This window comes from Microtus ochrogaster, chromosome 26 (genome assembly GCF_000317375.1).
Source record: "Microtus ochrogaster isolate Prairie Vole_2 chromosome 26, MicOch1.0, whole genome shotgun sequence".
Classification (NCBI taxonomy): Eukaryota; Metazoa; Chordata; class Mammalia; order Rodentia; family Cricetidae; genus Microtus; species Microtus ochrogaster.
Genome location: NC_022025.1, coordinates 13,801,356 through 13,823,610, shown reverse-complemented (window position 1 = coordinate 13,823,610; position 22,255 = coordinate 13,801,356). Strand labels below are relative to the sequence as shown.

At 43.9% G+C, this 22,255-nt stretch overlaps 1 protein-coding gene across 5 annotated transcripts in view; it reads left to right on the top strand.

Moving 5' to 3' along the window:
* The window catches only part of Reln (reelin), a 441,277-nt gene extending 419,502 nt beyond the window's left edge, over positions 1-21,775 (top strand). The window contains exons 57-66 of one of the 5 annotated variants that reach the window (XM_026784680.1): positions 451-626; positions 4,047-4,120; positions 5,395-5,556; positions 6,496-6,653; positions 9,474-9,693; positions 11,615-11,812; positions 12,454-12,552; positions 13,152-13,235; positions 16,781-16,786; positions 20,687-21,775. In XM_026784680.1, coding sequence (XP_026640481.1) covers positions 451-626; positions 4,047-4,120; positions 5,395-5,556; positions 6,496-6,653; positions 9,474-9,693; positions 11,615-11,812; positions 12,454-12,552; positions 13,152-13,235; positions 16,781-16,786; positions 20,687-20,783 — 1,274 coding nt within the window. In that variant the 3' untranslated portion in view covers positions 20,784-21,775. Of the gene's footprint in view, positions 1-450; positions 627-4,046; positions 4,121-5,394; positions 5,557-6,495; positions 6,654-9,473; positions 9,694-11,614; positions 11,813-12,453; positions 12,553-13,151; positions 13,236-16,650; positions 16,787-20,686 lie in introns of all 5 variants that reach the window. The other 4 variants (XM_013350437.2, XM_026784681.1, XM_005358367.3 and 1 more) reach the window with 4 other exon arrangements.
* Positions 21,776-22,255: the final 480 nt, after the last annotated feature.

Genomic DNA, 22,255 nt, shown 5'->3' with positions numbered 1-22,255 from the left:
CCTCTCCTCTCCTCTTTTCCTCTGCTGCTCCTGTTCCCAGAGGCCGGTCTCCCCTCTCCCCTTCCCTCCTTTATGTTTCCTTTCCCCTAATAAAAACTCCTCCATGTGAACTCTGTTGCACGATGTCTGTCTCTCTCTCTCTCTCTCTCTCTCTCTCTCTCTCTCTCTCTCTCTCTTTCTCGTCACCTTTTTTTTTTAAATTATAACAGCAGATGCCCAGGAGGAAGTAGAACATCTACCCAGAAAAACAGTTACCATTTTATAGCAAAGGGGTTGTGCTAGCAGCCTTCAGTAGCTTTGCTCTGACCTTCACTCCCACCTAGAATTTATATATTAAGGCAGTTAGATAAAATAATCACCCTCAGTATTAAACGCAAAAGTAATTTAACATTAAGCATCTTAGCTGGAGAAAAATATAACATACAGCATTGTTTCCCACTTCTTTAACAGAAGGATCTTCCCACGAAGAAAACTGGAGTTTTTACCCTAACGCAGTCAGGACAGCAGGATTCTGTGGCAACCCGTCCTTCCACCTCTACTGGCCCAACAAAAAGAAGGACAAGACCCACAATGCTCTCTCCTCCCGCGAGCTCATCATACAGCCGGGATACATGATGCAATTTAAAGTAAGGGGAAATGATACAGAAAACAGCAGCTCCTATGTGGGCTGTGGGAGAGGGATTTGTTCTGACAACTGCAGATGATTGATTTCAGCCATTAAAAGACACTCTAACTGCGGTAACGTTTTACAAAGGCCTTTCTTCAAGTACGGTTATTTGAGTGTAGATAAAAATCTGTGGTGTTAAGATATAGCAAGAAATATAGCTGTGTTGTAGCTCGTACATTCATCTGCCAAAGTGAAGAGCTTAAATAGATGCTCGGAGCCCTCTGTGGCTCTCCGGTCACCCCCTGCTCCTCTTCCCTGCTTACCTTGTTAAACCATTTGCTTCTCCAGCTATTCTTTTTCAGTTTATTTTTTGATATTTCTTTGTCTCCAATTTCACAAACCTATACATTAGCCCAGTTGCCACTCCCAAAGCCTCAAAGAACTAGAGAATTTTTTTTAGTATTTTATACTACATAGGCTAGAAAGGAAGATATTGGAGAGCAATTAGTAAACATGAGGACGATAAAGCCAGGGCAATTGTTCCTCTCTCTCTCTCTCTCTCTCTCTGATATCAAACACACTTTTTAAAGTTATTACAGAAATGCATTTAGTTATTATATTATTTTACAAACATCAGTTATTCTAAATGACCTTGTTTTAAAAGATGGATTTGCGACCTTCTTAGCAGAAATTAAATCTGCTTACTTTTGGCTCTAGGTTGGACTCCCCTTAGAGATGAGCCAGCTCTCCCAGTGCTTCCACGCCCTAAGAAAATGTTCTTGTGATGTGAAGGATCACATCTCAAGGTCATCTCTCGTGTCATCCCCCACGAGCTTCCAAGCCAAAGTTCCCCTCTCCTGGTCCCTCTCTGGTCAACGCTGTGTCCTCCCTGGATGGTTCTGGGAACTCAGAGATGAAGGGCTCTGTAATTTTCTTTCTTCAAACAAATCAATTTATTTAAAATAAAAGGGGAACAGATAGGCGGTTCAGCAGTTAGGAATGCTTGCTGCTCTTCTCGGAGACCTAAATGTAGTTCCCAACACCCACGTCAGGCAGATCACATCCCCTGCAACTCCAACTCCCAGGGGATCCGATCTCTGGCTTCCACAGGCACCTGCAAACATGTGCATATGCTCCCCATCCCATACATACACATACAAATAAAATAATTTTTTAATGAAAGTGAATCTGTCCCCTGAAATTTAGGTTACCACGGACTCTGCCTACCCGAGTCTGTCACCTCCGCCGCCCTCCAACACTGTCCTCACCCTCTGCATCTGAGGAGAAGCTCTCTCCTTGTTCTGTTCTTTTCTCTCCTTGACATCTACTTCCCTCCGCCTCCAAGATCAGCATTTCTCGGTGCAGGGGAGACCCGCTCTCCCCTGCCTTTGATCACTAAGAATTTCACGCCATCTTCTGGCTTAGAACTTGTGACTAGAAACACAAGTCTCAAATCTGGATCTCTAACCTTGGCTGGCTCACTAACAACTCGGCTTTATATTTGCATTTTAAGTGATGTTATTATTCATCTACTTATCTACTGTGTCTGTGTATGGCATGTGTGTGCTATGGTGTAACATGAGGGCTGGCTTGTTTGTTGTGGTTTTTGTCCCGCCCAGTTTTCCACAGCTGTTTAGCCCCAAAGAAAATCACACATAGGTCTCCATAAATTATAAGCTGATTGGCCCGTTAGCTCTAGCCTCTCACTGACTAACTCGCACATCTTGATTAACCCATTTTTCTGATCTACATTAGCCATGTGGCTCAGTATGTTTTTTCAGTGGGGCAGATCACATCCTGCTGCTTCGGTGGTCTGGGCAGGAGTGGGAGGAGTAAACTTCCTCCTTCCCAGAATTCTCCTGTTCTCATTACATCGTTTCTACTTCCTGTTTGGTTTTTCCCGCCTATACTTCCTGCCTGGCCAATCAGCATTTATTTAAAACATGATTGACAGAATACAGACAATTCTCCTGCACCACTATGGTGCCCATGTGGAGGCCAAAAGACAACATGAAAGAATCAGTTCTCTCCCCCACCATGTGGACCCCAGGGGTCAAACTCAGGTCACTAGGCTTAGCTCCAGATCCCTTTATCTCCTGAGCTGTATCACCAGTAGTCTCTACACATTTCCGACTCACACATGAGCACTTTGATTGCATCTGTGTCACGGCGAAGTCACCATCTCTACTCTGACACTGCCCCTCTTTCCGATTTCCCCTTCTCTGTTGACGACACCACCGTGCGCCACTAAATAGCTTTAATGTCCTAAATTGTCTTAATTTTCACTCTGCACATAGCGTCCATCACTTCCTGTGCCGTCTAATCCCTGAGTTCCTCTCCCACTCCAACGGATCTTCTCTGCAATGTTACATCCATTCATATCCGCCAAGTTCCCGTCTGACACACACCCCCGTCTCTCTCCATCCCTAACTTGGATGTCGGAGTCAGATTAGCTTTGTGTAGCAGAGCTCTTGGTCCATCCTTCCGCTCCTCAAGCCTTCAGTGGCTCCCTGTTCTTAGAAAGTGAAGAGCAAACACTTGTTTATCTGAGTCGATCTCGGCTCGGCACTCCAGCATTGTCCCCAGGATTCCAACCCTTTGTACTTCCATCCGGTCTTGTTCCCAGAGCTCTGGATTCCAACTAAACGGGATTTCTGCCACCTCGACCCTCAGATGCGCTCCGTCCTTCGGGGTCAGCTCGCAAGCACCCAGCGGATGGATTATCTTCCAATCCGTCCAACCAACTGTGTTTTATGTGTGTGTCTTTTCGATTCCCGCTGCTATTACTGGACTACGCGTCTTATTCTAACCTTGAATTGGAATTGTCTGATTTATGAGTATTAGGCCTGAAATGTTAGCACTAACTTCCCTGATACCAGTAGTTCAAAAAAGGACTTGTTGATTAAATCACCTATCAGAACTTATAATTGAGTCGCCAAATTTTTTAGCATTCATGCATTATTAGTGACTCCACCATTTAATTGCTGATAATACCGAAAAGGAGAAACAGCAATAAGAATGGATATTAAAGTAATTAAATTTGTTATTTTTCACTCCCAAATGACAACGTAACAGCAGCATCTAAGAAGTTAAGATGTCAGTGGGCATGTTTTGCATTAGACTCTTTCAATTTCTTTCCATAAATTCTCCTCATAATATCTTTAGCCAATTTAGCTTATCTAAATTTATGTAATATGATATATTAGTTAAATTAGTAGAGCTAATACCTTAAAATCCTTAATTCTCAGCTTCTGTGAAAGTTGCGTGTCTTTTCAGCTCTAAGAGTGAATTCTTCATGCACCGTCAGGCTGCTTGTGAAACCTTCTCTGAATACTTGATTGCCCGTTAGAGCCCCGAGGCTGAGAAATAGGATTTCTGATTAGCCACATTGGATATCACTTAGTCTAGCTTATATATTGATTGCTTCTGTTTGTTTTAGATTGTGGTGGGCTGTGAAGCCTCCTCGTGTGGTGACCTTCACTCTGTAATGCTGGAATACACTAAGGATGCAAGGTCTGTGAAACCATTTTACCTTTCTTCCAGACTTGAAAACATAATTTAAACACATGCCTAATGTTAAGGTGGCCACTTGCGAAGAAGCAATTTGCGTATTGAAAGTGGATTGGAAGACGTTTTAAGTATTAAAAGCCTTCAGGAGATTAGGGTTCCTGTAATCCCAGGACTAGGTAAACTGAGGCACCCTGGCAACCTAGGGAAGCCCTGTCAGCTCCTGTGTATGTTCATATAATTTTCATATGCCTTCGTTTTTTTTTTCAAACTAAAGAAAAAATCAGTTTTCACACTGGGCCACTGCTAAGAAACATTATATTTAAAAATAAGTAAGACATTAAGTTTGTTCTGGTAGAACTATGCTGGTCAGTTGCTCATTTTCACCCAACCTTCAGAAAACTTTTAATAAGTCAATGATCTGACATGAGCTGCTCCTGAAGTCTTGACTCCTTACACAGGTGCATGGTGCATTGAGCCTGACTCCTGACACACCTGCAGTAGTGCATGGAGCCTGACTCCTGACACACCTGCAGTAGTGCATGGAGCCTGACTCCTGACACACCCGCATGGTGCATGGAGCCTGACTCCTGACACACCCGCATGGTGCATGGAGCCTGACTCCTGACACACCCGCATGGTACATGGAGCCTGAGTCCTGACACACCTGCAGTGGTACATGGAGCCTGACATGGGACTTTGAAAACTTAATTATATTATGTTGTCAGCTGGTTCTAAATATATTCTAGTGTATAAGAATTCATTCTTGTACATGTTATCATTTTATTGTTTCTGTGAATACACTAATGTAGTTTTAAAGAGTAACACGCATCTAATGAGAAGGCATTTCATTATTTTTGTTTTATTTATGCTACGAGAATTTCATACACACACACACACACACACACACACATATATATATATATGGTATTTTTATCATATCTACCCACTCTCCCCGTCCCAACTGATTGTTCTTCCCAAGATGACATCAGTTCCCAGATGTCAGAGGCTCACAACTGTCTGTAGTTTCAGACCCAGGGGCTCTGACTGCCTCTTCCAGCCTCTGCAGGAACTGCAAACCTGTAGTGCAGATGCATTCATGCAGGCAAACATTCATACACATAGAACTTAAAGAAATCTTTTTAAAACAAAGAAATTCACATGAAGAGTATTTAATCCCAGCCTGGCATTGCCTGGCGTGTTGATCACGTGTGTTTTAATCCCAGCCTGGCATTCCCTGGCATGTTGCTCATGTGTGTTTCTGATTTTGATTGCTACAGCTCTGACTCCTGGCAGCTCGTGCAGACCCAGTGCCTGCCCTCCTCCTCCAACAGCATTGGCTGCTCCCCGTTTCAGTTCCACGAAGCCACCATTTACAACGCTGTCAACAGCTCAAGCTGGAGAAGGATCACCATCCAGCTTCCGGACCACGTCTCCTCCAGGTGGGTTGTCTGCCAAGGTCAGCCTCTACAGCGGTGTTTTCAGCCTCCCTGACACTGCAGCCCTTTAAATCAGTTCCTCTTGTTGTGGAACTTCTGTTGCCACTTTGTAACTGTAAATTGCTACTTTTATGAACGGTAATGTAAATATCTACCTTTCCCCATAGTCCTGGAAACCTCCAAAGGGGTTGTGACCCAAAGGCTGAGAACCAGTGCTCAACAGTCATACAGAAAGATGGGACAACGTGAAGACCCTTTCATCTTCTTGCCATTCTGTGTCCCAAGAGGGAAAAAAAAGAAAAGGAATATATTTGGAAATTATTCACAGAGCTCAGATTTCCTTTTAACAACGTATCATATACATGCAACAGTCGCTCACATATCCTGAATGGTAGATCCTACACAGACGCTAGAGTTGGGGCCAGTTCTGCTCTAGTGTTCTGGTCCCCTAAAGGCTGTGCTGATCATGCAGACATGCATGCCTCCTGGTTGCCAGGTTACAGAAAGCTGAAGATAACAAGGACAACATGGGATATTGCCAGAAGCAGCATTTATCTCACTGAAAGATTTGGAAAATGATACGTTTTGTGTGTGTGTGTATGTGTGTGTGTGTGTGTGTGTGTGTAAATTCTCATATAAATTCAATAGAAGGAACAACTTTTGAGACCGACCGCTGACTTCCATTGTATGCAAGTATACATTACATATAAGCACATGCATGCACATAGGCAAAAAAAGAGAAAGCCTTAGAGAAGATACAGCTTTCAGAAAGACGCATGAGGACACATACCCCATCTGGAGGATGAGTCAACTGTTGCTTTTGGGGTGCTTTGGGTAGAAATTTGAGCTCTTTCCTCAGATCGCCATTCCCACAGGCAGAGGCTAGACAAGACAGGCAGACGAATGGCTGCTGACTCCCTTTGTTCTCCTTGGGTCTCTCAGTGCCACACAGTTCCGCTGGATCCAGAAAGGGGAAGAAACTGAGAAGCAAAGCTGGGCCATCGACCACGTCTACATTGGAGAAGCCTGTCCCAAGCTGTGCAGCGGGCATGGTTACTGCACCACCGGTGCTGTCTGCATCTGCGACGAGAGCTTCCAAGGTCTGCACCCTGTGCTGCTCCTGAAGCAGGCGCTGAGCTCCCTGTCTCACATACACAGGGAGTACACAGCCTTGTGCTGCTCCTGAAGCAGGCACTGGGCTCCCTGTCTCACATACACAGGATGTACATAGCCCTGTGCTGCTCCTGAAGCAGGCACTGGGCTTCCTGTCTCACAGGGAGTACACAGTGCTGGGCTCCCTGTCTCACATACACAGGAAGTACACAGCCCTGTGCTGCTCCTGAAGCAGGCACTGGGCTTCCTGTCTCACGTACACAGGGAGTACAGTAGGAAATGGATGGAAAAGTCAGGCTTAGCAGTGTGAGGCTGACAACCTTTGACCACTGAGTTACCATCTTTAGAATGAATTCTCGTACAGACTTGAGATCTGTTCCTGAAAGCATTTTGAAATTCTTCTTAGCTGTTCTACAACACACTGGCTTCCGTTACAATATTCACACATATGGTCCTCTTCCCCACAAAGTTCCCCTTCTGCTTCCTGAAACCCAGTTTGAGAAGTAGACTGAGGGGTTGGGAGGAGAGCTTAGGCAGAAAAACGCTTGGTTTGCAAGCTCAAGGGCCTGAGATCAGTCCCCAGAACTCATATAAAAATGGCAGCCATGGTGTTACACACTTGTCAGCACTGAGGACAGAGACCAGCCATGGTGTTACACACTTGCAAGCTCTGGGGACAGAGACCAGCCATGCTGTTACACACTTGTATTGTAAGCTCTGGGGACAGAGACCAGCCATGGCGTTATACACTTGTAAACACCGGGGACAGAGACCGGCCATGGCGTTACACACTTGTAAGCATTGGGGACAGAGGCCAGTCACAGCGTTACACACTTGTATCGTAAGCTCTGGGGACAGAGACAGAAGGTTCCTTGGGGCTGAGTTGGCTGCTAGTCTAGACTAATTGATGAGCCCCGTTCAAAGGAGGTGGATGACATTCCTGATGATGACATCTAAGGTTGTCTCCTGGTCACTGCATACATGCATACACGTGCATGCACACTCTTGCACCTGCATATACAAATATACTGAGAGTTGCCTCACATGCATGCATTAAATAGAAGACTGAAATCAACTTGATAAATTCTGTGCATAATGACTATGTTTGTAAGTCAGTGAGTCAGGATGAATCCACTCAAGACGTCCCTATCCCTCATATGAGTTTCCTGTCCCAGCTATACCCCAACACTCAGTTCCCAGCCTTGTCCTGACGTCAGTGTCTGTCAGACTCCACGTTTTGTAGCTAGTGACCTGAGTTCTCTGCTTCTCGGGTCACATCGCCACCTAGAGGAGGAAAAACTTCATCAAACAACCAGAGTAATTTCTACCTCTTGGCCTTCTAGAAGCTGAGTGTCTTTGAGTTAGCGTGTCTCAGCTCCTCACATGGTAGGAAAACGCCTGCCGGTCCCGCTTTCCCTTCATCTAAAGTTTTCCAGTTCCAACCTGTGTCACTGAATGCTTCCTGTGTCTTCGTAGCTTAACAACTGCCGTTTAGCAGAGCTGAGAACTCTTTGATGAACTTCGCACTGTCTTGTGTTACCGTTTGCACAGACAGTCGCCACTCTCGAGAGCCACTTAGAGTTTATGACGGCCCTGCAAGTTCCCTGTGCTCAAGATGACTGTTCCTACCCAATAAATAAGGAAACTAAGACTCTAGAGGCTAAGGGATGTGTCAGAATCACAGAACCGGTAAAGACAAGCAGATCCTGGATCTTTCTGCCCAATCACCCAGTTCTCACAGCTAATTTATCTAAAGAAGACCAGATTATACAACTTCCCCAAGAATATGATGTTAGGATATATATATATTATACATATATACATATATACACACACATATATATATGTATGTATGTATATATATATATATATATATGAATTCCACAGTGGCTTCCATTTAAATTTCTTGGTCGATGCTGTTCCTTCGCCTCCAGATGAAATGGATGTGATTAATGTAGGCACCGGCACAGGTCTCGTGTTGAAAATTCCTTCCCCACCTCCTTCCTCCCCCGTTATCACTGCTGCTGAGGCCAGCTGAGTCTGCCTGGGTATTAGCCGAAGAATTTTAACTTTGGGCAAATTAATGAAGCCCACGTCTCATGAGAAGGCCCAGCTGTCTGGAATTTTCCCGCTTCCCTGATCCAACAGAAGCAGAGCCTTCTGGTTTTGAACTACCGCGGGTGTGTAGAACACGTTGAAATCAAGGAGACATATAAGCGTGCACACATTCCCTCATTTAATGTCTCATACACCAGTATCTCATCCTCGTGGCTTCTGAGGGACGTTTCCAGTTTGCTTAGTGTTCATTTATTTATCCCAACTTCATTGCTAAATGCTGTGCTAGGTTTAGAATCCAGTAAGGAACTAAGACATAGACTCTGCTCCGAGGATCCATCGAGGAGAAAGGGAGATGAGAACCAGAACACAGTGTATCTAGTTTCTAGAAAATCGTGCTGGGGAAAAAAAGAAATTAGGTTGGCCTCCTATGCCAGGGTGTAAGCTCCCTGCTGAGACCCAGCACTGGTAAACACACCGGCCCGGCCAGACGCTATAGCGTGTAGAGAATAGATTAAGTGCATTCACGTGCACGTTTTAATGAGCGCTGACTCAAAACTACTGGGACTTTTTTCAGCATAAGTCAACAGTCACCTAAATACATGAGAAATGGTTGCTCCTGGGTCTGATGCATTCTGGTACTTCACTGTTCTTGCAGTATGGGCGGCTATACCTGAAATTGAATATTATTGCGCTCTTGGAGGACTATGTTTATTCCAGCCGGTGCCAATCCCTGTGATCCTTTTCCCCAGGGGATGATTGCTCTGTCTTCAGTCACGAGCTTCCAAGTTACATTAAAGATAATTTTGAATCAGCAAGAGTCACTGAAGCCAACTGGGAAACCATCCAGGGTGGCACCATCGGAAGTGGCTGTGGACAGCTGGCACCCTATGCCCACGGAGACTCACTCTACTTCAATGGCTGTCAGATAAGACAAGCTGCTACCAAGCCACTGGATCTCACTCGAGCAAGGTGAGCAAACCCTTGTGCCATGTTCAAGACACAGAAGTGATCACAAGCCGGACCTGATCATGAATTTCATGCAACAATGTCCACTAATCCAAGGAGCCTTAATATCAAAGGACCATTGTGTGTGCTAACAGCTCAGAATGATGGCTGTGTAAATTTACCTTAGGAAGTCTTTGTTATTTCTTCCCACATGAACGAGTTAAGTGGTGATACCGTAGTAGAAATAGCTAAATGTAACAGAAAGAATGGACAATGAGAATCTACATAGATAAGTTAATGTTAGCCATATCCGATTCATAAATATAACATGAAAAGGTGTGTATATATATATATATGTATATATATATATTCAATTGTATACCTATGTTTAGCATCTGTAAGTTCAGTAAATAGAAATGAAGGATGATGAGATCTTTAATTATTCACATGTGTAGGAGATGGCTATTCATAATTCAGAGCAGAATGAGCAGAAACTGCATGAATTACAGAAGTGAGGTAGGGAGACCCTGAGTTCTTCACTACTCCTCAGCAGCCATTTTGCCGAAGTTTTAACATGCAGCCATGCACTGGACTGGAGTTCCTGCTAAGCAGTGGCAAGTGTCCAGGAGCCACGCAGGGAACCTCATGGGGATATGCTTCTGTGTTTAAAAATCCATGTCTTTAGGGCTGAGGAGTTGGCTCAATGAGTACCATGCAAACATGAGAATCTAAGTTTAGACCCCCCAGACTGACACAAAGCCAAGTGTAGACGTACAGCTATCATCCTAGCCCTGGAGAGGCAGGGAAAGGATGCCTGGTGCTTGCTAGATAGCCAGGATAACTGAATCAGTAAGCCCCAGGTTCAGGGAGAGACCCTGTCTCAAAATCTAGAAGACAGCTGACATCGACCCCCGGAACCCACACACATGCGTGCACATGCACACCCCATACAGATACATACAAACCCACACACCACACAGTCATGTTCATACATGCACACACAGAAAGCTGTGTCCTCCAAGGGGAAGGATGTCTGGGGAACGACACCTAGCGGAGAAGAGAAGTGAGCCTGAGCCTGTAGGCTCTACTTCAGCTTTTCCTCATCTGGCCTCTCCTAAAATAGACATGATCACTTATCCTTGTCCAGATGCTGTCCAGATTGGAGCGATTCGTAAAAAGCAAACAGCACACAGACTGGGGCTGTGTTCCCTGTCCTCAGCTGCCCAGCCTATGTGACTGTTTAGGGAACAGAAGGTTGGGGGTGTATACTAAACTGGTTTCCAGCATCCTGCAAAGAGGGACACATCTTTGAAAGTCAGACTGTTTATTCATATTTTGATTACACAGTCAGCCCTTAGTAAACATGGCAGATTGATTCCAGAATCCCCAGGGATGCTCAAATCCCTCTTCAATGCAGTACTCACACTTAATCCACACTAAAGCTCCTGTGTGAGTCCCATCTCTGCGTGATTTACGGTGTCCAAATACAATGTATAAACAGACAAATACAATGTATAAACATACAACTACAATGTATACACATATAAATACAATGTATAAACATAAACACAATGTATAAATATATAAATACAATGTATAAACATATAAACACAATGTATAAACATATGAGCACAATGTATAGACATAAATACAATGTATAAATATATAAATACAATGTATAAACCTTCCAGACGGATGATACACTGTCTTGCTTGAGGGATAATAAAGGCGATAAAGGCTGTACACTTTCAGGACAGGTTTTTTTTTTCTGAATATCTTCTGTGTGCGACCGGTTGAATCTCCAGACATGGAGCCCACAAAACCCAACTGTGTTATGAACTCAGGAATTATGAACTTTAGGAAGAACAAAGGTTGAGATCTTCTTCCTCCTTTAATGTTTCCAACTTTCATCTGAAACTGATTCCCCTGTAACTTTTTTCTTCAGCAAAATTATGTTTGTCTTACAAATTGGGAGCACGTCCCAGACAGACAGTTGCAACAGTGACCTCAGCGGCCCCCACGCAGTGGACAAGGCTGTGCTGCTGCAGTACAGCGTCAACAATGGCATCACCTGGCATGTCATCGCTCAACACCAGCCAAAGGACTTTATGCAGGCTCAGCGGGTGTCTTACAACGTCCCTCTGTAAGTGGCCCTAAGGGGAGTGCGTGATCTCCTGCCCATTCCTGGGAATCCTTGAGTCTGACGTGGGATTTGGGTGGTTATTGGGTCAATGCCATGAGCCTGGGCAGTGGCAGAGCCAGGAGAGCCCAGACCACCAGCATTGTGTTGCTGTTTACCAGAGGTCCAGAGGCAAATAGTCAATCAAGATAGGAGGACAAGAGGGAATGGATGGAGAGCTAAGTGCAAAGACACTGTGCATATTTCTCTAGTCCTTTGGAAAGCAGCAACCTTGAGCCTCTATTTAGAGTGACCATTTGGAAATCTGGGGAATATGCAACCATGTCAACCTTGCTTAGCCTTGTTCACCAAACCGCTAGCACAGAACCTGTCCCAGAGAGCATTTCATGTTCGTGGATAAACAGGTTGCTTTCCTAGATACTGTTAGGACAAAGGGAAGGAGGGAGAAAGAGACCACGAGCCTTAAGCTGCCAATAAAATTCCATACTGCTTGGAAGAGTACTAGGCACTAAGCAAATCTGGATTCTGTGTACATCACGGTCTTGACTTAGATTAGCCCACCAGATTGTCTGAGATCTTCAGCTCACCTACTGGAAGAAAGGTCTTAAATATTCAGCTGCTTTGTCATTCTGTCTATGACGCAGGGAGGCACGGATGAAAGGAGTGTTGCTGCGCTGGTGGCAGCCGCGTCACAATGGAACAGGTCATGATCAGTGGGCTTTGGACCATGTGGAGGTCGTCCTGTGAGTACCTGCTGCTTAGCACCCTGTGTCCATTCAGAAAGGTCTGACGTTCCTTTGACCTGGCATGCTCCTTGGTTCAGGAAGAAGTAGACCTGATGAGAAGGCCCCCACAGTCCACTGTGGCTAACATTCTTCAGCAGCTTCAGGCTAGTTCGAGTCAACAGTGAAGTATAACAAAACCCCAAACGTAGCTTCACAGGCTTTAGAAAGCTTCGATAAGTAAAATGTTTGTTTAAGGACTGGCAGGATTGATCAAACTCAACAAAACGGAAGTCTCTGGGTAAATGGGAAGTGATGTCTTATGCTTGATCTGGGTTGCCTTACAAAATAGAATGACCTTCTAAAAGAATGATCTCTGCTGGTCCGTAGACAGAGTGTTCACAGTGAATGAGCCCATGATGAAGACCTGTATCAGCCGCAGAGGCGTTCTGCATTTAAGGATTTGGTTGAACTAGAACAGACAGCCCCACCCCACCCCCAAGAGTTAAGGGTGTCCTCCCCCTTGTCTGTCCCCTGTAGAGTTGCTGTCACTACTCTCCTCTGGCTGGGTTGACTGTTCCCTTGCAACGAGATGACTTGCTTTTTCTCTAACAATCTAGTTCCTGTAAAACGGGGACGCCTATGTCTCGTCGAGTTCGAACTGGTGGCTCCAAGTTGTTGGCAAGGAGAGGCGAATCTTCTCGGTAGATAGGTTCAAACATTCATTCTGTTTGCCAGATCCAAAATGAAATCAGCCGTGTGGCTGATTTCAGTCATTTCGAAAGCAAATTTCAGTCATGAATTGGTAGGAAACCTACCAGATTTGTTTTCTTTCCTGTCATAGCCATGAGCTGAATTCTCCAGGCTTGAGCTAGCCCTTGTCTTAGCTGTCACCGAGGCACCTGCTTGCATGGCATCCATATCAACCCCGATTCCAAGAGCAACCCCGGTCCCCCACACAAGCTCCCACCGTGTGCGCTGCTGCTTCTGGACCACTTGCTGGGCTCTGCCTCCACGAGACGAAAACCTAAGTTGATAGGAACAGTCAGACCCTTGGATCTAAACATGAGGCTGATATTTCCTGTAGCTATTGATCTCCTCCAACTGCATTATTTCCAGGAGAGTAGAATCACTTGGGCTCCTAAAGACTGTAAACAATCACATAGACGTACAGAGTGAGGAGAAGGAGAAATACGACCAATTCGACCAGAATCCAAATCCTAGAGCCAGCACGCCCTGAACTCTCTCCTTAGAGCAAAGAGATCCATTTGAGGGATGCTCAGAATCTCTGGGGAGTCTGGCCTTCCTCTGGAGGATTTGCCTCAACTGCACTAAAAACTGAGCATCAACTTTTTAAAGCACCTCGGGGCTTCTTGTGAACTGACTTAGAGTCAGCAGCCACATCTCTTTCAAGCCTTCTGCCCAGACGACCTGCGTAAACAGGGCTTAGAGCACTAACTACGCATTACCAGCTCCCCCGGAAACGTTAGAACTTTCCCATTCTCAGCAGAAAGCAGATGCCAATTCTGTCCTTGATCGGTGCAGGGATCCTCAGAATACCTGCATTTGAATAGATACTTTCCACTCCCGCCTAGCTAGAGAAGCCACTGCCAGCACCCGGAATCCGCGGTGTAATACCCTCATAACCAGAAAACAAAACTCAGCTCCCTCAGAGACTCTCAGAGTTCCATCGGGAAGCCTTCCCCCCTGCCCCCAAGAGAACCTTCTAGAATACCTGGTGTTGGTATTAATTTTTGTAAGCAACCGCCAGCATCATGATACTGGCATCAGACTGAAATTCTTATTACATTCTGGAACTGTAATCTGTATTATAAGACTTCGTTGTTGTTCAGTCCCAGAGTTTTAAGATTTTTTTTAAAGATTTAACACATGCCAGCCACAATGCATCATGGTCTCGGAGCTTCAAAACAAAGCTCCAAAGCCCTCAGAACAAGGAAGGGCACCAGCACGTGGTGTTGGTTAGCCTGTTTAACTCCAGGTCATCAGTGACTCAGAAATGATAGGTTTACACTTAGACCATATGATAACAGTACATATAATTTTAGAAACAAATGATTTATCTTTAGTGACATCTCAAAATGTGTTAAAATTATAGAAGTACTGCATTTCCCTTGTTTTAGAAAAATTATGTACTTCGCAGAGCTCCATTTAATAAATGATTCCTAACAGATATATTCCTAAAGAATTCTGCTTTAGAACTATATATATATTTGATATTTTTGCTCTGTTCTCGAGATATGATTTTATGCCATTATAATGTTTCAAAGTATTTCCTTTATGTAAGAATCACAAAAGTTTTAAGACAGTCATTAATATGTACTTGGTAGCTTTGCAATACAATTTATCATTTGATGAGTGTATGATAGAAAGCTCCAGATAACTCAGGAAAATAAACCATAGCAACCCTGTTGTCCTTCAGTTCTGCAAGACACAGAGTCTAGCAGAGGGTCACGTTATTCATAAATGCTACAAAATTTACTACGACAGTATGTGTACTTAAAAAGTAGGGTAGAACGTGTCCAGAAAACCTACTGACGAAATGCTTTTTCTTACTTGGCTACACTTCCCTAGAAGAACCTTTAGCTGTATGAGCTAATAATGCTTCTAACCTCTCCCGCATGAAGGAAGAGTAACGAGGGTACACACATGCGGGGACAACCTAGTTAACGTGCAGACAGAGCTGTTAATGTCTTCTTGCAACATACATGTCAGTTAAATAACTTTTAGAATGTATTCTCTTTTGCAAGTGATGGTCGCTTTAATCTAGCTTTAATGTCATAGTTCAGCTTGCGTATATACGTACCAAGGACACATGCTGAAAACCTCTAGAAAGAAAAGCTCTGGCCGTGCATGGTACCTTACACTGAGTAATGTCCATACTGCCCATATTAACCGAGGACAGGTCAGTCTGATGAGAACAAATTCAACGCCTTTGAAAAATGTTTCAAGGTATATAGGGGCATCTTCTAAATGAATGTGACACATAGAACATGCTTAGCGTAACGGATTGACTGTAGAAGACCGTATGTGGAAAGATCTGAGGGTCGTGAGCATAAAGAGTGGCAGAGACAGAACCCGCCCACTCAGCGTTCATCAGGCCAGGCCTTTGCCAGTGAGCCCTGCACACTGACGGTTAGCTCCTGCTGATCTGTCTGCCCTGAACCAGCAGGTTCTTTCCAGCCTCACTAGTTGACAGAGAGACCTCATTCCGTAAAGCCCAAATGATACAGAATAACCTAATCACCGCCGATCAGGTGAAACTCACTTGCTAGTGCAGGATATCTGCTTCTCAGTGAATGTTTATGAAGACACTTGGGCAGATCCCTCACAAGATCCATGCTAGGAGGGCGCTTCTTAGGGTAAAGGGGAGTTGCCTCAACCCCTCTTGTTGGGCACTCACGCGTCTATCCTAAGAATCTCCCTCGCCCAATATACATTCCATCCACACATCACATTTCCTGTGTGCGTGTCTCAGTCACAACCTGTCATGTGGATAACGAACTGGGCCCATTTCTTGCATGTGTCCCTTGAAAGCAAATCACCCAGGAAAAAAAAGTTAGCCTTTATGAATTGATTTAATAACGAGCAAATTGTTGCCACATTTGTTGAAAATTGAAAACGAATATGCTGCTAACTTTGGCTCTAAACACATTTGTCAGATTTTAATATAAGTTCCATCATGACCATCCCCTCTTGCTACTCATCATCAGGATACTGTCGCATTTTTTGGCACAAATGATTTATGAAGATGGGCGTATTACATTTGTCGCAAAGCATATTTTCCTTTATTAAATTGGACTGTGTTATCTGATGTAGAAGACATCTCCATTAAAGCCCATTTCTTCTCTCCTTGGCTGTTAACAGTACCTACAATGTAAATAATTGAAAACTCAGATAAAATGTTCAGTAGATATTAAATGATTAATATTTCTCCTTTATATGTAACATTTATGCCAAATGTAGTATTATAGCTACGTGTACCTTGACATATGGTTATGAGCAAATATTGCATGTTTCATTACATCAAAAAGTTAAGCATAACTCTATAGCGGGTATTGAAGGATAAGAAATAACATGTTCAATTTTTATTTTCAAAAGAGATGAAAAATCCCATATTGCACCTAAACCTGATCAGGCTTTTATGACTAATCACAGTGCTGCATGCGTTGAGAGGCATTTTTTAACTTGTATTATATTTCATTATTTGCTGTCACTGGTTTCCTACTAGAGTAAGGTAAGTCATCCTCACTACATCCTGAGACCTTTTTACTGTTCACTCTCGGTTTTACCAAAGCTAGCTGAGAATTTCTGTAGAAGACCTTTTACAGGTGGAAATTTTCGAGAAAGGCAGTTATATTGATATTGGGATACATTGACTGGAATGTTCAACATGCACATAAATTCAGCCAGATTAAGAGGAGTCTAGGATAATGTAATATCGGATATAGAGGCATAGGCTGGGGTATGGGAATCACCATTCTCTCATTGGGCAAGTGTGCCTGGCTCTGTCTTAGACAGGCTGGAAGAGCTCACAGTTAGTAAACTCCTTAGGAGAAATGAGATTAGGAATATACGCAAAAGATCTCTAGTCTATAGTGAACGGACTTTCAGAAGATCTATCAGCCAGGGGATTTGCATGAAGGTGCCTTGACTTACCGATTTAAGGTTAATAATTGGCAGTGTGGGGTAGCTTTACTCTTAACCCCTGTGAGTTCTGGGTCATGCCCATCGGTAGGATGGACCACTTCTACTTATCCAGACTAGAGTAAAATGGTGCTAAGCACTAGACATGTGCACACAGTGTCCAGGTTTTCCATCTCATCCTGACCGTTTCCCGAGTGGTCAAATATCACCCTCATTCCATTAAGCAGGAGAGAAATCTGAACCCTTCATTTGTGCGTCCACGTATTTGGCGTGGACCTTTCTGAAAGTACATGCCATCGGGTGCACAGCTTCCTCTGTGCCCAGGGTTAGTTTGAAGAGCAGCACCCATCCTAAACTCACCCGAGTTTCTCTGGAAGATACAAGTATAGTCACTGAATCCTTATTTCTGCCTTCAGATAAGTTGCCATTTGTGTATCATACAATGAAAATAAGGAATTACTGATTGATAAGATGCCCGAATCTCTACAACCTCAGACTCTTCTAATCTTCCCGTCTTGCCATGCCTTTTGGAATTCATCTTTCCAAATCAGATTTAATTGATTTAAATAATGGAAATCACAGTCGGCACTTACAGAAAACTGCCACTCAGAGAAAAAAACGTTCCCTTCTTCCAATGGCGCACGTGAAGAATGATTTAAAGACGTTGTTATATCGACAGTCAGAACAGATTGTTTTGTCCTGTGCTAGGTTGTACCTTGGGATGAGTGTTGCTGCTCAAATTGAACTTATAACTAAAAACTACTTTCCCCTGTAGTTGCAATGAAAAAAATTAATCTCATGAGCCCAGTTGCACCTACTATGACATTATCTAAATCATGCATCTACGTGTACCTAAAGCAAAATAATAAGTTCCCCTCAGAATGACCAATAACGGATTTTTAAATGTATTTAAAATTCCTGTGATTAAAACTGCTCCAACACAGTCTTGTAGTTGGAGATTTTAGAAGACAGAGAGAGTAGAAGCTTAACATTCACTGAGGGTTACTAAATGGACCTAGAGACAGAGGACACTCGGTTATTACCATTCCCTGTGGTTCATGAACAGGCTTATGAGCTGGAAAAATCCACCTCATTAGACCACAATACAAATGACTCATAAGCAAATCACTAGTTAGCTCCAAGCTTTGAAAGTGTAGCTGCTTAGATTCAATTATAAACATGCCAGACACCTGAAGCAGTCACTCTTCCGTGCACATGTGAAGCTTCATGGGCATCCACAGATAAAGCGACGTAAACCGACTCAGTATGCCCAGTGAATTAGGATATTCCCAAATTAGTTGTAAGCCTCTTTAAAAACCTTCAGCCTGCTAATATTTTTCTTATACAAAAAGATGGAAGTTTTAAAGCAGTTCTATAATAAAATAGCTTCATGTAGAATTTTCTTTGATGCTAGTAACAACTTCATTTAAAGTATGTCTTTATTCTCATATATACAGGGTCACTGCCACCTCAATCTAAGTTATAACGCAATAACTAGGTATCTTGCTTGTTTGGGTTTTTGTGTAAAATATTTAACCATCTTAAATTTTCTTTGAATACTTTGCCTTTGAACGTGTTTTGACAGAATAATTTCATTGCTTTAACTCTGCAATTATTCCTTATAGTTAAAGAGTAATGGTTTACAGCAGGAATCCAATCAGTAAGTCAACAAAGGTTCGGTAGCATGCCTTGACCACCTACGGGTCAAGCAGGAGGCGCAGTGCTGCGGTTGGGGGTGGAGAGAGCTGGACAGCAGGCCCCAGATTATCAGGAGCTTACATGTGGGGAGCCAAGACAGTAGTCCAGATTCCACCCTGCAGGAATGGGCGTTGTGGGAGTTCAAAACAGAAAAACCAGAGTCACTGCTGAGGGGCGCTGTCAGCAGGAAAGCGGATACGGTGGAGAGAGCGTGCCGTGTGGCTGGTGGAGCCCAGAGCAGCTTGCACAGAGCAGTCCGCCTAGGGGCGGATCCAAAGAAACGATCTGAAAGCAGGGTTGATCATGGAGTGAGATTCATGGCATCATAGCATAGGATGTTGTTATGAGGCGTAGGAGCTCTGGATAGATTGTTACTATACTAACAAAGCTCACCTCTGAAGGAAAGGGTCCCAGGGGTGGTGTGTGAATTTACTGTGTGTGTGCATCAGGCCTAGTACACATGCGTACAGTCTGACAGTTCTCTTAGGTGTAAGTTGTACGCTCCATAGATTGGAGAATAGAGACACGGAGGTTGGTTTAGGGGCCCCTGTGATAGAGCAGAGGACTCAAGGTGACCTCAGATGCTGGCAGGAAGGCAGCAAGGGCCAGACCCAAGATGTGGGTTTAAAGCTTCCTACATTTTTATAGCTAAGTACAGTGCCTAGAATATATTGTTCAAAAAACTTATTTTACTCCTTGGTAGTAATTGATGATTGGTAAAATTCTCCTTTCCCTCTACCCTAATCCAAGTTCCTTTTATATTGCCCTTGATGGTAGCCACAACACTGACATCATCTCTGCCTGCATTCGAGAATCTCAGTACAGTTAAAACATATTGATAGGTTTGCCCTCGAGCCACGTACTAATGCCACGTATAAACATATTGCCCTTGGGGTCAGTGTATGAAAACACGATCCTCACAGCAGTGAGGAAAAGTGAGAGTTGGGGTGCAGGCCTCTAACCCCAACCCTCTGGGGGCTGAGGCCCAAGAAACCTAAGTTTGAGGCCAACCTGGGCAGCATAGCAAAACCCTGCCTGAAAAATGGAAAATACCAGACCAAAACATCAGCGACGGTCGCAGAAACTATTGTTTAATTTCCGAGGAGTCCTGATATCCGTTTTCAGCATACGTATCAGCTTCACGTATGGAACGTGTAGGAATGTGTGTGCGTATATGGGAGACTATAAATACACATGCAGGGTTATACATTCAGTTACACTTCCCTGGCACCTGTGTGAACCTTTTCAGCGACGTGTCTCTTCCACCAAGAGATGATTATTGATGATTATTGAATATAACCCCAGTTGCTTATTGAGAGACAGTGGAGCCCAGCATCGCTTCTGTGTGAGGGCCCAAACAAGGAAAGGCTAGCTCATCCTGCTAACAAATCTTTTGTTTTTTTTATTTTAGCCTTTTAAGCTTGAAATGGAAATGTTGACTAACGTAACCAAATCACTTTTTCTAACTGCTGAAGATGTATGTAACTAGGGTAATGGATATAGTGCACACATCCTCGGGATGGAGTTCATCGGGGAGATGATGTTTTTCAGGATCTGTAAAGAAAGGGCCTTCAGGGCCAAAGGCAGGGAGCCAGGGGCCAGCCTTTAATTATTCTGCCCCTAGGTGCTGAAGTCAGCATGATTTCTGAACTCTGAAAATTTAAAAAAAAAAAAAAAATAAAAATATCAGGCTACCTTGGGACCTTAGAATAGATCCTACATTCGATGACGGAACTTACATGCTCTTTCTCCTTTCCCTCCCCGCCTGCTCCCTTCCCGTGATTTTTAACAGCACTCGAAAACAAAATTACATGATGAATTTTTCACGGCAGCATGGTCTCAGGCACTTCTACAGCAGAAGAAGACGGTCGCTTAGGCTGCACCCATGAAGAATCCAAGTTGATTCCCCTTCTGACGTGTGCGATGTGTCACTTCCTGTTCTTTTTGAAACCCCTCTCACTGCTTCGGGTATCGGGAGAGGTCTACGAAGGACCTGTCTAACCGAGAGCCCTTCCGGACCGAGCGCACACCACTGTCCTACACTGTGAACTAACGGCGAGTCGTCTCCCTCTGTACAATGTTTCATGTCGGTGCGTCGGCGGGAATTGTGACCTCTTGTAATTTGTGGTGTCAGTATTAAGAATAAGAAATAGTTTAACAGGAAAAGAAGTTTAAGCACAAAGTTTTAAAGATTTTACTTTTAAAATGGCGTTTTAGCACAGTACTGAGCATTCCCTGGTCACCAAGCTATTTAAGTAGACTGTATTTCAGCTTTGTATCTCGTTTCGTATGGTTAAGTTATCATTGTCTGTCCTCTGTATGCTCCGCAGTGTAACGCGTTAAAACCCTATCTACTTGCTATGTTGCAATGATTTGCTGCTGGACTATGATCTCCTTGTATTCTGCAGGAAGTTAATTCAAATCCCTACTCAAGATGATAGCTGTAAAGACACTGCTGTCTCCTTTAATGTGCTCTTTAACATGTTTGCTGATTTAGCATCATTTTGTGGATAGTGAGAATGTTGGACCTTCAAATATTTTCTACTTAAAGATTGTGGATGAGCACCCTGTGTCCCTCCCACCACGAAGCTCCGGTCACCTTGTCTAAAACCGTTCTCTCAAGTGTTTGGTGGCTATCTACTAACAATGAGTGCCATTTTGTGTCTGTGATGACAAAGTGATTTGCAACACGGTGGATGTTCTTCTCATTGTGTTCTCTTCATGGGTTGTTTTCCCTGTGGCTCATAAGTCATACCTTCTGGTGGAGTTGAGCCACGCCAGCACCCTGTAGCCACAGACTAGCTGTGAGGCAGAAGGCTGCGCTCCAGGGTGGACCATGCTAAAAGCCCGTGCTTAAATAAAAATCATGTCCGAACCATCTGAAGCTCACTTGTTATTCAATTGGGTTTTGTGTGTGTGTGTGTGTGTGTGCGCGCGCGCGCGTGGAGGTCAGGACAGTTTAAGGTGTTGCTCCCCTACTTTCTTTTTTCTTTTTTTTTAAATATTTATTTATTTATTATGTATACAATATTCTGTCTGTGTCTATGTCTGCAGGCCAGAAGAGGGCACCAGACCCCATTACAGATGGTTGTGAGCCACCATGTGGTTGCTGGGAATTGAACTCAGGACCTTTGGAAGAGCAGGCAATGCTCTTAACCTCTGAGCCATCTCTCCAGCCCCCCCTACTTTCACCTTGTTCAAGCCAGGGTCTCTCACTGCTCATGGCTACACAAGACAGTCTAGCTGGCCCATGAGCTTCTGAGGATTGTCCTGTCCCCATCTTCTACATTACCATAGACACAAAGGGATCACAGAGGTCTCTGGCAAGACAGAGAACTCACACCAGATGACTCTAAAATGC